General features: G+C 35.9%; 1 protein-coding gene across 2 annotated transcripts in view; it reads left to right on the forward strand.

The window, feature by feature from the left end:
* Positions 1-15,164, forward strand: part of CDH13 (cadherin 13) — a gene marked incomplete at its 3' end in the record, with an annotated part of 498,288 nt that overhangs the window by 334,999 nt on the left and 148,125 nt on the right. For both annotated transcript variants that reach the window (XM_082489177.1, XM_082489176.1), the window contains exon 7: positions 11,951-12,129. In XM_082489177.1, the coding sequence (XP_082345303.1) occupies positions 11,951-12,129 (179 nt within the window). The remainder of the gene's footprint in view (positions 1-11,950; positions 12,130-15,164) is intronic.

A 15,164-nucleotide genomic window follows, 5' to 3' on the forward strand; every position in this document is an offset into this window, starting at 1 on the left:
AAATATTTAGCTTAGAATGGGGTGAACTGCATCCAAAATTGCCAGTCCCTCTCCAGTGACTATTAAGAAACTTAAAAGACTAGATAGCTGAGCCTAAAATGGTTGTAACTTAGTGAAATTATATCACACTGCCTAACCCCAAACTTGCTGGACTTACTGACTTAATTAATTACTTAATTCAGGAAAGAATATCAAGGCTGTTGAAAACATATACCATACAGCCCTAAGTGTATTCTTGTTACATATATGGATAGAGATTTTGAAACCTGTGATTTATAAGATATTTTCAAAGACCCACTTTAAAATCATAGAGCATAGTCTTTCAGCATCTGAATCATTGATTAAATTCAGCTATCAGTGGCTTTAAAATTTAATTTAACCAAAAAAGAGGATTTTGAGTGGGGCTGCAAAGATTTATATATGCAGATATATGGGAAAATGGCTGAAAAACTTGCCATCTTCTATTATTCTAGAATGCTATTAGGGAATGAGTTGTTGCTATGGTCTTGGTTTAACAGCTGACCAATTCAAAGTGTAGGTTTCCAGAGTAACTGATGGTGTTTATCCTTCCTCATTGTGGACTCCTTTACTGTGGGAAGCTATTGAACTTGGTTCAGAGGAATGTATGGGCAATGAATGAATCCTTTTTAAGGGAAAGGACATCTTTCCAAGACATGCCTTATGATCCTCTGTAAGGATTTGTTCAATACTACGTTTGAGACCTTGCAATCAACTATTCCACTTCTGTTTGTAGTTTGAACAGGAATTACTGCATCTTTGATATGATTTATATTGAAAAGTGCAATGGACTTAATGCAATTCTCTGGGTGAAGAACAGGGAGTAGTTGCCTGATTCATTTATTGGGTCTAGCAGTAAAGAAGTTCATTATGAAATATTGTTTGGGCAGGATGAATTTTAATAACTTAACAGAGGAGACACTGGGAGACCAACCAAATAATTTATCCAGTAGTTCATGTGTGGGAGGGGGGAAAGAAAAACAAAACTCACCTAAAAAGATCCTGTATTAAGATGGAACACTTATTCCTCAGATAGAAACTTTCAGATGTTTAATAGATCAAATGGCTAGGACTTGACTATGAAATCAATACAAAGATGAAATGATACATTAGAATGAGAGTGTGCTCTCATTCCTACTAATGAAGCTAGAAAGAGTGTAAGAAGATTTACCTCCTCAATAAGAGGTCTGATTCTTCTTTCATTCACACTACTTTTATAATATTGAAGCACCCTTGGCTTATATGGATTAAATTTGAATTGGTGTAGATGATGAGAATCATAGTGACAGAATCATGGATAACAAGGATGGGTGTTTCAATTATATCCTCACTTTTTAACATGAGATTAATGCACATCCAGTTCATGTTAGTTAAAGAGGCAAAGAATAAAGATGATGACTTCTAAGGTACAGTTATTGATGAAGTGTATATTGGTGTATTGTCATTATTCAATATCTATATGAAAAAAAGGATACCCATGTAAGTTGCTGGTAGCGAGAAGGAAAAGGGTCTAATATAGAAGAGGCACAAAAAAGGCACAAATCATCCTTTTGCTTTTCTCTTTCATTTCACATATACTGAAATGAGAAATTAGGAAGGTAAAAAGGGAATAAAAACAATGTAATGCTGTGTATACCTAATATAGACCTTCAAGGTCATTCCTTGCATTCCATAGCCTCACCTAATATAAATCTTTGCTTTAGTATTGCTGGGCTCATTTAAATCAACAGAAATTCTGGCCCACTGTCTCAAAAACCATTTCCAATCAGGCAAGATTGTCCTTGCGCTAAGAGATCTTATTAAAATGTAATACTGTTACTTTTTAATCAGGAAGCATGCCAGTGTACCTTATTTGGACCTAGAAGAATAGTCTAAAGTGATGTCTGGAAAGTAATGACGTGTTTTTGATTAAAGCCCACTGAGACAGGGGAGTATAATTGCTGCCTTTCTTATTTTTTTATTCTTTATTTTTTAAGAAGCCAGTCAATTCCTTTACAAAAGTAGGTAATTTAAAGAATGAGATCTTCCATCTATGAAGTGTGGCCCTGATCAAAAGACTATTGAAATCTGTGAAAATATTACCTTAGAAAAATCTCTCCATTTTTTTGTTGGTCTTAAACAAGTCCTAATGCAGAGTATGCACACAGAATATACGTAGCTTTAGTTTCTTATTACCCCTTTCACACAAACTGTATTTTTATGGTGTTTTATAAAAAATAGACACTGTCAATACATTACATTAGGTTGGTTGTTTTTTTTTCATTTCGAAATGATTTGTTGTTGGAACGAAAGGAAAAATATTCTTCCAATTTCCTTTTTGTTTTCAAAGTGTAATTAGATTTTAACATACTACTGTTTTAAAAACTACATTTGGCACTGATCTCTTTCATTTCTGTGAATTTTATTCGACTAGTTTCACTCCCACCTTACAGACAGTCCTAGCTTAAAAAGAAAATATAACTGACAAACATCTCTGTTAGAGCCATTATTGGCATGGGATTTCTACTAAAAGGATCTATTAAAACACACAGTTCCTTCCTCTCTACCAGTGCACCCAAGTTTTTGTTTTGAAAGGACACTGGTGCTGTGAAAGGGTTGTGGGCTAGGATATTTACCTGCCTCGAAAAGCTGGTGAGTGCTGCCGGGTCTCCAAATTCAGAGGCTTTCATGGCTTGATGGATAGCTGAATGTGAACTAAGTTCCCAGTGATTAGTTATGTTTTGTTTAATAAGGGCTAAGACAAGAGGCTATACTTGTTCTGTAAATATTCAGAATACTAACTCTTCTTGGCAGGGCTGGATTGGAGACAAGGTGAAAGTGGCTTTGAAGGGAAAGATGGCCAGTTCTCTCCCTGAAGTTCCGAATGCAAATAATTGGCAATCCTTTTTTACTAACCTAAGTGAAGTCTCTGAAACATCTATTTTCTTTTCTTCATTTATCTTGATTAAGAATGCCTCCCTGCTTAGAGGCTAGGAGAAACTGGATATTAACTACTTTTTTTTCGGAGAAAGTTAAATGATTAATCTAATTTTGTGTGGTTTATTTTCTGTCTTGAGGTTTAGGGGAAGCTTTCTACCACATTCAAAAGGTAATTTCTCATGGGTATTTCTGGATATGAAATTTACATCAGGCTTTATACATTTGTATTACTTTAAAAATTGCTGTCTATTAGCAATTTGCATTGCTCTGGCCAGAACTATACCACCCAGATAAACAGGGAAGAGTAGAGGAATGGGAAACTATTAAAGAAAAGGTAGAGAAAATCTAAAAGAAAGCATTTGGATTATAAAACAGGGATAAGTGCAGAATATATATTTTTAGTAAGCTCTCTGCTTAGCTGTTCTTGACTATAAAGTTTGCATCTGCATTTAAACAGCTTGTATACGTCTGAAATCAAATTTGAATGATTGCAGGCAATTCCAATTTTACATGGGAACTGGGAAAACAGCATGGTGAATCAAGTGAGTTGTAAGCATCTCTGACAAAATGTTTCAGCTGTCGAACAGTTCAGATCAAAGGGTTGAGTGAATGAGCAAGTCACTCTAGGCAAGAGGTGTTGAGACTTCTTACCTCTGGTAGTTTTATAAAAGGGGAAGAAAGAATTTAGCAGCATTCTCCATCTCTACTGGTGCAGTGATGGTCTAGAGTTTTAGGCACTGACCTATGTCCTTTTAGGATTTGAGCTACCTTTCTGGCACGCGTTTGCCATTTACATTTGTCATGGTGACAAGTAACAGTGTCACAGTGACTGCAAAATATGCTGTTAATTTCAGTAGTTAGAAGAGGCCTAGCTAAGAAGCGAAGTTACTGAACAAAATTGGTCCTGTTTTACCCCAAACCAGGACACATAGGTGTTGTGGAAGTCTCTCCATTTGAGGCTTTCAGAAAAGAAGCCAGTATTCTTCTGTATCTTTTCAAGTATGGTCCTAGATTGTTTTTAGGGGAGTGAATTTAATGATATCTTAATGTCTCATCAAGTCTTTATTTCCTGTGATTTTTATGATTGACTTCTAGTGCTAGCCAAACTCCAGAGAGAATGTGGGTCCTCTGTGTTTTCTGAGTGTGCCTAGGGCTGAATTTTACTCTTTGTATGTTGAATAGCTATTTTTTCACACATAAATCACTGTTCTGTCATATACGCCTGCTGTGAGATGTTCAATGCATATCATCATTTACATTAAGCCATTTACTTCAAGAGAATGTGTTATATTGCTTTATGAATTATGTTATCTGACATATAAGATTATGTTATGAATTGGCAGTTAGAATATTAGAACAGTGGGACTTTTTATAGCTTATGGTCATGATCCAAGAAGTAATTCATGCCGTCTCTTAATAGACTTCACTGTTCAAAAGAGAAGCAGACATGAGAGTGCGACATTTTTACTACTCATCCAGAACTGGGGCAGAATCCCAGTTAAGAAAAAATCTTGGGTGATTTGCTTAAATCTGCAGCCTCTTCATATCTGGAGAAAGGACATTGTTTTTTCATCTACAGCTCTATTGTTATAAGTCCTCTTTCACTAAATTTTTAATTCCCACTCCATCTGAAGAGGCCGTAGGTGAACAAGCGTGAAGCCTTCCCCATGTGTAAGCAAGGAAGTGTTTCCTTGGGGGGTAACAATGATGTCAAGTAGAACTGGAAGAACTGGTTAGGGGAAGATGGAGTTGTAGTAGGTATAATTTGGTGAGGAGCTTCTAACAGCAGTACAACAGTCACTATTCCTCTCCCGTTTGCTTTATTCCTGTTATCTGGAATTTTAGATGCACATTTAAGAAAGGATAAACTTGGTTCAGGAACACATCATAGCGTTTTCCTTTCTTTCTCAGGAACCCTCTGTGTTAAAATATTAAACCCTTTTATTTTTTAAATGTGAAAAGTTAATTATTTTTTTTTAAGTTGAGGAGTTTGACATGTACTCTGAAATAGAGAACTTTTCCACCAACCAGCCCTCTTCCTCTTACATAAAAGCCTTTAATAGCTACGTCACCACATATCAAGGTTTCTGTTGTTACTTCTATACCTGTATATGCTCAGATGAGGGGGGAAGCTTCATAAGTAGTACGTTTGGCACAGAGGAAAAACAGCCTATTGCTTTGCCTTGATGGACTGACTGCTTGGGAATCGTTTTTATTTTTGAGTTTGAATACAGATGCACAATGAAAATAAACTAGTGCATAAAAATAAGAAGCCATCTGAATAAGTTAACTTTTAGCATGTGTTTATACCTGTCTGGCTGGCAGTCTGTCCCTCAAAACTTTGGAACTCATCAATTAGTTTCTACTAATTTTCTCATAGCGATAAAGTTGTCTGAAGGAGTACCTTAAATTCATATAAGTCTCATGAAAATAAAGGAGAAAAAGATCCTATTAATGATTCTTGCTAAGGGAATGACTGACGTTAGCTCCTCTAAGACGACATCTTATCCATCCAGGAGATGAGCCTTTGGACAATACCGGATAGGAAATGAACCTTCATTGATTTTGCTCCTCATGGAACTGCCTATTTCATGCTATCTGTAGTCTATCAGACACATGGAAAGACCACATGCATTTTTTTTTTTTGTGAGGGAAGACTGCACAGTGTCTAAAATGTTATCCCAATCAGGGACCACAAGTTTCATATTTTGTACAACACAAGATCCGTGATGGGGATCTTAGTATTATGAAGGGATAAATAATGCTCTTTTTACTTGCTTCATAATTTCTTGTATCTGCACACAGTAGAGCAAAATTTTCAGTATACATATGCTACCACAAAATCTCATAACCTTGTATGGACTGATAATATATGCATGATTTGGGAATCCTTAGTGGGGCTAACAATTTTCAGAGTTTTCACCCAACAATTTTACCCTGAAGAAAGAAACAATCATAGCACTAGAAACAAAGCACAATATACCAAAGTAGCATCCATGTCACATAACTTCAACTAATGCAAATTCATTTACTGACATTTCATATATCAGTGTCTCGCCTGGAGCAGCAGATACCTGAAAGCTCTTAACATCGTTTTCAGTCATGTGACACCCTACCCTACAGTGTGGCTAGGGACAGTACTGTGTGTAACTCATTCTCAAAAAATCCCAGCACTGAATAATTTATATTACCAAAGCAGGTGCGTTATTCACGAGAAAAAAGGTTAAATACTAGTATTGCTAAAGGTTGACCTGCCCATAAAACTTCACTGTTTTGTCATAATGTTCAACTAGGAATGTCCCATTATTTCTTACTGAATTTATATGCTTTCTGAATGCATTAACTCTCTACAGATAGTAGCAATTCTTAACAATTCTTCATTTCTATTTAACATTACAGAAGTTTTTGTGTATCAACGGAAGTTTGTTTATTATTCATTCCACAATTGACAGTTCACCAATGCATCGCTCCACTCCTGCTGACTGCAATACGTTGTCATGCCCGGTCTATTGATCAGTGATACCATCTAAACTAGTTTAAAAAGTATCTGCATATCTTAAATTTGCCAGACATCTAAACAGACAACATGAAAAAGTTCTGCCCTATACAGATATAAGATATGCTAAAAGACCGAACTTATTAATTCTTACTAAATGTCTTCTCTATTGAGCAAGGCCTTCAAGTTTTTAATAACGCGTATAAGTTAATAACTGTAGTTGCAATTCAAATGCACTTGATTGGAGTCATAATAGACCTTTCTTATATTTGTTTTGCTTCCCTGGGGCTTGTTGTCTTTAAAGTACAAAATGACAGTCAAACATGTAATTATTTACGATACGTATAGTAGTCAGAATGGTATCTTCCTTTGCTCCATTTTCTGAAAGTTGGTGTCTTTTGATACGTATAGTAGTCAGAATGGTATCTTCCTTTGCTCCATTTTCTGAAAGTTGGTGTCTTTTTTTTTTTTTTCCTCTCACAATAAATGTAATGTGCTGTAGAGATATAGGTAACCCTCTTGATTTCTTCCTTTTTCATCTCATTTTTCATTCTTTGTTCTCCTTCTTGGGTTAAAATAGCTCTACTTTTTGAAAGTATACCATTGTGCAACTGATTATTATCAGTGTATGGAGGTACATCTGAACTTGTGGAAAAGGTGGAAATAAAACTCAGCAATCCAGTCACGTTAATTAGGAAAGTAGACCCTTCCCTTTCTCTAGCACATGTAGAAAACATTTAACATCCTGAACATACAGTGGAGACTCACAAAAAGAGTGAAAATAACATGAGTAAACTCCAGTGTGAAATTTTTGAGTACTGCAGCTCTCAAAATTGTTGAGTCCTTTTAATGTATTTTAATGTTAGTATTCAAATTCAGAGTCAAGGCTGTAGGCTTAAGACACTTAATCACATTTATTCAAGCTAGAAATAGGCCACACTTCCACTACATTCCAGTCCTTTTTGTAAACCTGGCAGCTAAATAAATAAATAAATAAATAAAAGGCATAGGGAAGTAGTAGTAATCTCAACCATCAGCTGAACTGTTGCTGATGTTCTCTTGGCATCTTGACAGAAGAAAAAAAAAAAAAAGGAAAGAAAGAAGGAAAAGAAGGAAATAGAAAGGTTATTAAGAGGTAAATAAAAAAATGCCAAAGAGCTTTTCCCAAGAACTATCAAAAAAAAAAAAAAAAAAGGAAAGAAAGAAGGAAAAGAAGGAAATAGGTTATTAAGAGGTAAATAAAAAAATGCCAAAGAGCTTTTCCCAAGAACTATCTGCTCCAATCACCACAAAATTGTGCAAGCATTGTGTTTTACTTCTTAATGCCTAAGGGGAGTTATTTGCCAATATTTCTAAGCCAAGTTACAGGCCAAATAAGCAATCAACAGATTGATAGCTGCAGCCTCTGGAGCAATGACTTGGCTAGTGGGATATATATCTGATCAATGAGGAACTCTGGGAGGTGCAAGTTGAGGTTTTGAGAGATTATGGTAATAGTGAAACTGCCCAGAAGGTGTGACAAATAAACCATGAATATTGAACTATACCAAGGCGTAACTATACCTTTACTGAGAGAGACTGCCTCAGTGAGTATCTGCACATCATTGGCAGAACTATAAAGCTGCTGATTTTGCAGACATTTCTTTCTCAGCTTGATAAGTTAATATATATTGTTTAACATGATAATGTAGCAAGCTGTTGTTTTGTGGCTTGAAAGCCAGCTGCATTTGATTGATGCCAGGAATGGAAGTATTTATAAAATGACACTGAATTAGAAGTAGTCAGTTTATGGGTCTGGGGAAATGAATCTTTTATGAAGAATAAAACTTTATGATGAAGGAGTAATACTGAGGAAGCGTGCATCTTGAATTAAACTCTTTTGGACCGAATGTATGCTGTAGAGCCTTTTAAAATAAAAATTTGTGTCACTGTATTTTTAGGAAAGAGATTTCTATAAACATCATCTTTTGTGGTGGTCCAATCCCAAATGTATGGTCATGCATGTTCTCTCTTTGATCACCTCAACTAGGATAGAAAAGCTCTTCCCTGGAAAGGTAGCTATCGGACTTCTCCAAAAGGTCCCTGGAATATATTTTAGCTGCTGGTTTAAAGCTGCTGTGATTTTTGAGGCATCAACCACAAATACTAGCCCATTCTAGCTTTTTGTTAATGTGGGTTTTTTTTGTTTGTTTTGTTTTAATGGAATAAAATATAGAGTAGGTACCACTGTGCTTTAAAATGAATGGACAGCATTGACCTCTGGTTTGTTTGCACACCTGCTTGTGAGCACGAGAGCATAAAGGACATGTTTCTGAGGACAAGCCATTCTCAGCATGGCTGCAGAAGCCTACCACCAGCTCTCAACTCAGTGCAAGGGCTTCCTTTGTGTTTTCAGCCACAGTATTTAGCAGCTCCTCTGGTTGTTGTACTGATGCCAGCATATAGCTGATGTTTAAAGAGGTGTAGTTTTTTTGTGTTGATGTTCATGAAAAAAAAACAGGTAAAACTTTGTATAGACTACGCTAATGCACAGTGACATCTAAAGATAACCCCAAATTTTATGTGCATTTTTATATCTGTTATATGAACTTGTAAGAATAGAATAACTTCTACTTAAATCTAAATGCCACTTTGATGGTAGCTAGAAACCAATGTCTCAAAACTTTTGACAGAAGCAACAGAAAAACAAATTAATTCTCTACAGCTTTCCTCCTGGAGCTAGCATTCCTATGCAAAAAGGGGGTAAAATTCTGCTCTTCTGAGTTGCTGGAATTTCTTATCTGTATGCACCAGAGGTATGATTGCACAGAACAAGATAATGTCCAGTGAGTTGAAAGGTTAAAGAACTGCAGCTGCCAAACCAGAATCGGATTCAGCCATTGTATTAGGCCAGTTTTATGCTAGAATAACTAGAGATTTGGGGATTTCTATCAGATCTTAAAATCTACAAGTGCCTTCCACATTCTTATAATCAGAAATATTTCAGTAGAACTGTCTAGGACAACTGTCAAAATATGATTTCTACCTAAGTATATATTTTAATCAGTTTCTAAATCCCTGCTGAGCATCAGCTCCTCTAATAGATTAATAATGGTGGCAACTGTATATTCATTTATAATATAGGCTAATGTACTTGAGTTACGGCATCTTATTAAATTGAATTTTTCTGGAAAGAGTTGCGTACCAAAACCCATTGAATTTCACTTTTACTTGGGGACTCTTTAAGATCCCTTGAAGATTTGCCTTAATTCATATTTATTTCACGGAAGTCTTATGACTTAGAAGATTTTCACGAAACACACTAATATGGATATAAATGATCTTCTCAAAATGCGATAAATATCTAAAAAAAAAGCACAGTGTGTTGTACTTGTGAAAAGAGGGTGAATCTTCATTCTTTAAAACAGAAACCTGCTCTTTTTTTCTTTTTTCTTCTGAAAAAGTCTGAAACAAAGTAGGTGAAAACATCAGGGCTAGGATCATCTTGTAATATTGGAAGACATGGCATGGTATCCAGTGGTAAGCTTCTTTTTGAGCTGTCTGACCTTTAATCACCGGTGAATAAAACCAACGTGCTGTCAGATGTCTGTTATTTTTCTCAAGAGGGTAACTCTGCCTGAAGTAGCAATGAAGCAAAACCTTTGAGAGCTTATATTCAAGGTCACTACAATAAGAGGCAATACTTTGTACTCTGGGAAGTACAGCAAAACAAAAAAAAAAGAAGAAACATATCTAAACAAGCCAGTTGTGTTTGCTTAGCAGTGAACCAGGCAGTTGTTATTTCAGGCTATAAGTGAACCCGGTTTGTTTTTACTTTTACCACATTATTTCATTTTTAGAGTTTTAAGTGATCTATGCTTCAAGACCTTCACAAAGAATATAAATTCACTGTTTATCATTGTACATGAACGATGCGTATTTCTGTTCTACAGGAACTTCCAATGTAATGTCTTAGGCCTTGTCTGTACCAGAAGGTTTTAAGCACTTGTGATTATTTTGCCACAAAAAGCTATGCAGATACTGAGAATAGATGATATAGTCTTACAGACCTGTTAAGAAATGAAAATGTTGTATTTGAAACTTTTTTCCTCATCATATTTTAAAATACTATTTGCCTACTGAAAGTCTGTGGAGGAAAAGAAAGGGTTAGCCACCACATAAGAATTAATCTCTAACAAAGAATTATAAGTTCAACATTGTGGTTCACACATTAGATAATATTGTTTCAGTGCTAAGCTACTTAAATGCAAATCATATAGTTGATGGAATCTGATAAATTGTTTTAGTTGGGATTTTTAGGCAAAAGAATGGATACCTTCCTAGATTCCTTATTGGTATAAAGTTTGCTAATACCTTTTGCATTAATCTGTTGCTTAGCTTTGATCCACTGCTGAAACAAGGTTGTTGATTTGATCATGACTTTTTTGTTATTTGGTAGGATTTTATTCTTTCTTCAGGTCAGTATTACCAAAACCACTTTAGTTTTGGTGGGATGATATATTGCTTTTAGTTAGTTGTTGTTTTTTTTTTTAAAATAATACTTACATTTATACCTATAAATGAACCGATTAAGAAATCATAATGTTGTAGGGGTGAATATCTCACCGTTCAGCCCAGGTGTCTAATTGCTTCCTTTCTTTGGTTCTCAATGTACTGTACAAAGCAAATAAAAGAATGCTATGAGAGAATTTCGTAGTCTGTGTCAGCTTCTGGTGTTCTTGTCTAAGGGAGAGGAAAAGACTTGATCCGGTGATGCAGGAGTATGTGTTCCACTAGCTAAGTAGAGAGTTGGCAGCATCTCAGTCCTCCCTGTATTAACTGTGCTTTAGAAGAGTGAGATTTCTCCTCTGTACATCATTTAGGAATCTGTGGAGTCGAGGGCGTTTACGTTATTGAACTCTATAGCAGAACAGTATGCTATAGGATTTTCATGTTAAAAACCCCTTCATCACTTGAAGGATGGCCTGACAATAGAGATGTGGGGTCTTTTTATTGATGCTGGAACAATAAGCCCATAAATTTGCACAAATTGAAATTAGAATAATGTAGGCTTTAATCATTACAAAATTTCTTATTGACAGAAATGATAATCTTCAACCAATTCTGAAACTGTGCAAGACTTTAAAGTGAAAACAGAGATCTTGCTCTTATTTCAGCATTGTCATCTTCATCATAAATATCCTGTAGACTACCTGTAGAATTTAATGTGAAAATAAAATATCTGTAGTTCATTTAGTGAAATGCAATTAATATGGATGGCAACAAAGCATTCAAATATAGGGAACTTAAGTTAGTCATATGTCTGCTGCAAACCAGAAACACTAGTCTTTTGTTGTTGGCTCAGTAGCAGGTGAAAATAATACAAATGCAAGTACAGACTAAATTTCAGGTGAAACCCCTTAGTGGTTGTGATGAGGTAATTATGTATTGTACCCACCTGGTTCTCACATGTGAAGGCAGCATAATTTTACATGTTCTTGCTGACTGCATTCTGTTGTCTGTCCGCTTTTCCCTTAGGAACGACAGTGATGCGTATGACTGCATTTGATGCTGATGACTCTAGCACAGACAATGCTCTTCTGCGGTATAACATCCTCAAACAGACACCTACCAAACCATCTCCAAATATGTTCTATATTGACCCAGAAAAGGGAGATATTGTTACAGTTGTGTCACCTGTACTGTTGGATCGTGAGGTAAGTGAACATTTTCCTCTTGCCAGTCTGACATTTTAATGTTTGTGCCTATAATCATCATCTTCTGTGATGTGAAAAGAAGTTCAGAGTATTGCGGTTGTGGGGATTCAGAAGTTCAACTTTAAGGAGCCTTTTAAGAGTTTTGTTTATTTCTTATTTGGGCATAAGAAGTTATATGCTCTGATCAATATTTATAAATCTAAGAGTTCATAATATCTGGGCAAGGCATTTAATGTTAGATGATGAGAGCAAAGATCTCAGTGGAATTCAACTTAGAGTTATGAACTGACAGTTTGGAATTAAAAAAAAAAAAAACTAATTGCGTATATAGCTTGCTATGAGATTGTTGCAGCTTGGTGCTTTAAATCCTTTTCTAGACTTTTCTTTTTCTTGAGTGGACTTAATGGACTAATTAACTTAGTACCCCATAGGCAGAAAATTAAAATACAAAAAGGAATAGTAAGAGGACAAGTAGTCTGCACATGGTTTTAAGGAGCATTACCATAGTGCCAAAATCTATGTCTATTATAGGTCATTAACATTATGAGAACATAAATTGGTAGCAAAGCAAGCTTAGGTATGATCATTTCATGTTCAGAAGATAATAAAGTAGAGCCAATCTGTTAGGGTTTAGTTTTCAGAATATGTTGAGATCTGGGCACCAATACAACGATGACCTAAACACTTACGCTATAAATCACCATTTCCTTCAATTATGTAGCCCTGTGTGCTCTTAGGTTCCTGGAGACCACCAAGTTCTTTTCTTGCAGGCTGTTTCAGGTATGTGCTGATTTACTGAACTTGTCCTCTAAGTTGGTTAGATTCCAGATCTTCTCAATATTCAGCACGTTATTTCTCATTTTAACCAGATGAAAGTGATGCCCATTTTAGGTGAGTAGTTTTCCTGCAGGCTTTTCCAACAGCAGATATTTAACGGTGTCCTGGTTTGAGGTAAACCAGACACATAGTGCAGTAGAACTAAGGTCTGGGCCTGTAGATCTGTCTTTTAAGTTTAGAGAGATTCCAATTCTTTCACACTTGTGTGGCAGGCCAAAGAATCATGCCCAAGTTAAGATTTATATAATCACTACATTTTTGCCTCGTTTCCTTTCTAAATTCATTGTTTCAGTTCAAAAGCTTTATACTGTTTTCTAAAGTCAGTTTAGGTATTTTTATTCCTAATAGATAACCATTCCCCAGATTAAACCAATTTACTCAAAATTAGAAAATCAATGGAAGGGAATGAACATGCCTGCTTTTCCTAGTATCTTCCAAAGGTCACTGGTGATTCATGAAATAATGATGCTGTCTGCATACAAGAAGTCTGGCCTCAATTGAACAGGTATTACAGCTGGGTAGTGTATCCTGAAAGCAAGATCTGAATTCCTCGTGATTTTTAATAATAGTCAACGCAATACCTTTACTTTGAAGGTGACATGGCAAGCTGTGGTCTTGTTGAAACTGCAAAGTAATTTTGTTGTTGCTGCAAATGCTGTACGTTTTATAAGCCAAAATGTAGAGCTGCGTAAAATTTTAACACTAAACCCAAGCATTATCTGCAGTTGAAGTCCAGTCTAATATTGTCTTGTCAGGTAAAAGGCTTGGGAAAAAGTATTTTTTTCCATTTCGTCACATGATGCTCTGTATTGTGCTCTCTGTTATCTTTGTGGGTTCAGCCTCGTCTCCCCCTTCCTGTTTATGTTTGTCTTGTGTAGAAATTGGTACTCACGCCTCCTATTTTCGATCTGTGCAGTTAGCCATTCATGGTCCAAGATGTATAACTCCTATTTTTAACTGTAATAGCAGCTTTTAGGCACAAGCGGCCTAGTGATCCTATCTGGAACAATTCTGGGTACCAACATAACCTTGATACTATACAAATATCTCTTATGTATTTCTGTGTAGCTCATGTAATTGAATTATTGTAAAAGAATTGTTTGCCTCAGGTGGAGAGAGACAGGAGTAACATATGGAGGAGGAAATGTCTGTCTAGCTACTGCTTAGGGAATAAGGTATCTGCATATCACCAGGCTTGGAGAAGTGACTTTCAGGGTGCTGGAAAGTTGGTGGGCAGGAGGGACTACTATTTGCCAGTCCTCTGTAGGGTATCAGCTGATGTTAGTGCCTGGTTGTTATTATATTTTCTCTGGTGAACCTTTGTAGATCTTAAAGGTTTTGGCTATTTGTCACAATCATCTATGAAGTGCATTGTAGAAACATGGGACAAAGAAACAATCTTTCCTCTGAAAGCCTTGCTAGTCAGCGTGTAACATCAGAGGACAAAAAAATGTAGACAGAGGCATTGAATGATGGTTGGACAAAGACCATATGAAACAGCATTTGTGAACAGGAGAGGGGAATGATTTTACCTTCTCAGTTCTTGGCCTTCTTTTGGTGGCATCTTGGTGGAGAATGTATTACAGTAGACACATGCAGGGAACAGCAAAGTTTTTCATTGATGTTTTCCATTTCTTGGAAAAGAGAATGGATGTTGAACAACTAAGCTGATCCTTTTTGATGAATGGGACTTGAGTCAACAGTATTTGCAGGTAACTGGGTGTAGCTCATGAAGGTACACACAGTATTTATAAGGTGGTGGTGAAGTGCATTTCTGCTGGGAAATTCCACAGTTTCAGAGACTGCAAAAATTGGTCCTGGTGAATCTGATTATTCATGACTGCCAATTAAAACTAGCAGCTTCTCCTAGATTTTACTTAAACTTTAAATTGGGTCATTTGCCTGTGATTTTTCTGTCTTTTGCTAGCTCTATTTATTTTCCATTTGAATCTTAAAAATGAGTACCAGTCAAAAGTGGATTGTTCTAAGTTGTTTCTTGTACTTATATTATTTAAAACTGTATTAGCCCTGGACACCGATTAGGAAGCTGAATTGAAGTAAAAATTTCTCTAGGATGGACATGGAGAAGGGAGAAAACTATTTCTCATTCATGTCATATGTGTATGCAACAGAGGTTGATATGAACTTTTTTACAGGATGTTAAAACACTGATTAAAATTACTCATATTTTCCATCGT

Source organism: Vanellus vanellus, assembly GCF_965231255.1.
Source record: "Vanellus vanellus genome assembly, chromosome: 12".
Lineage (NCBI taxonomy): Eukaryota > Metazoa > Chordata > Aves > Charadriiformes > Charadriidae > Vanellus > Vanellus vanellus.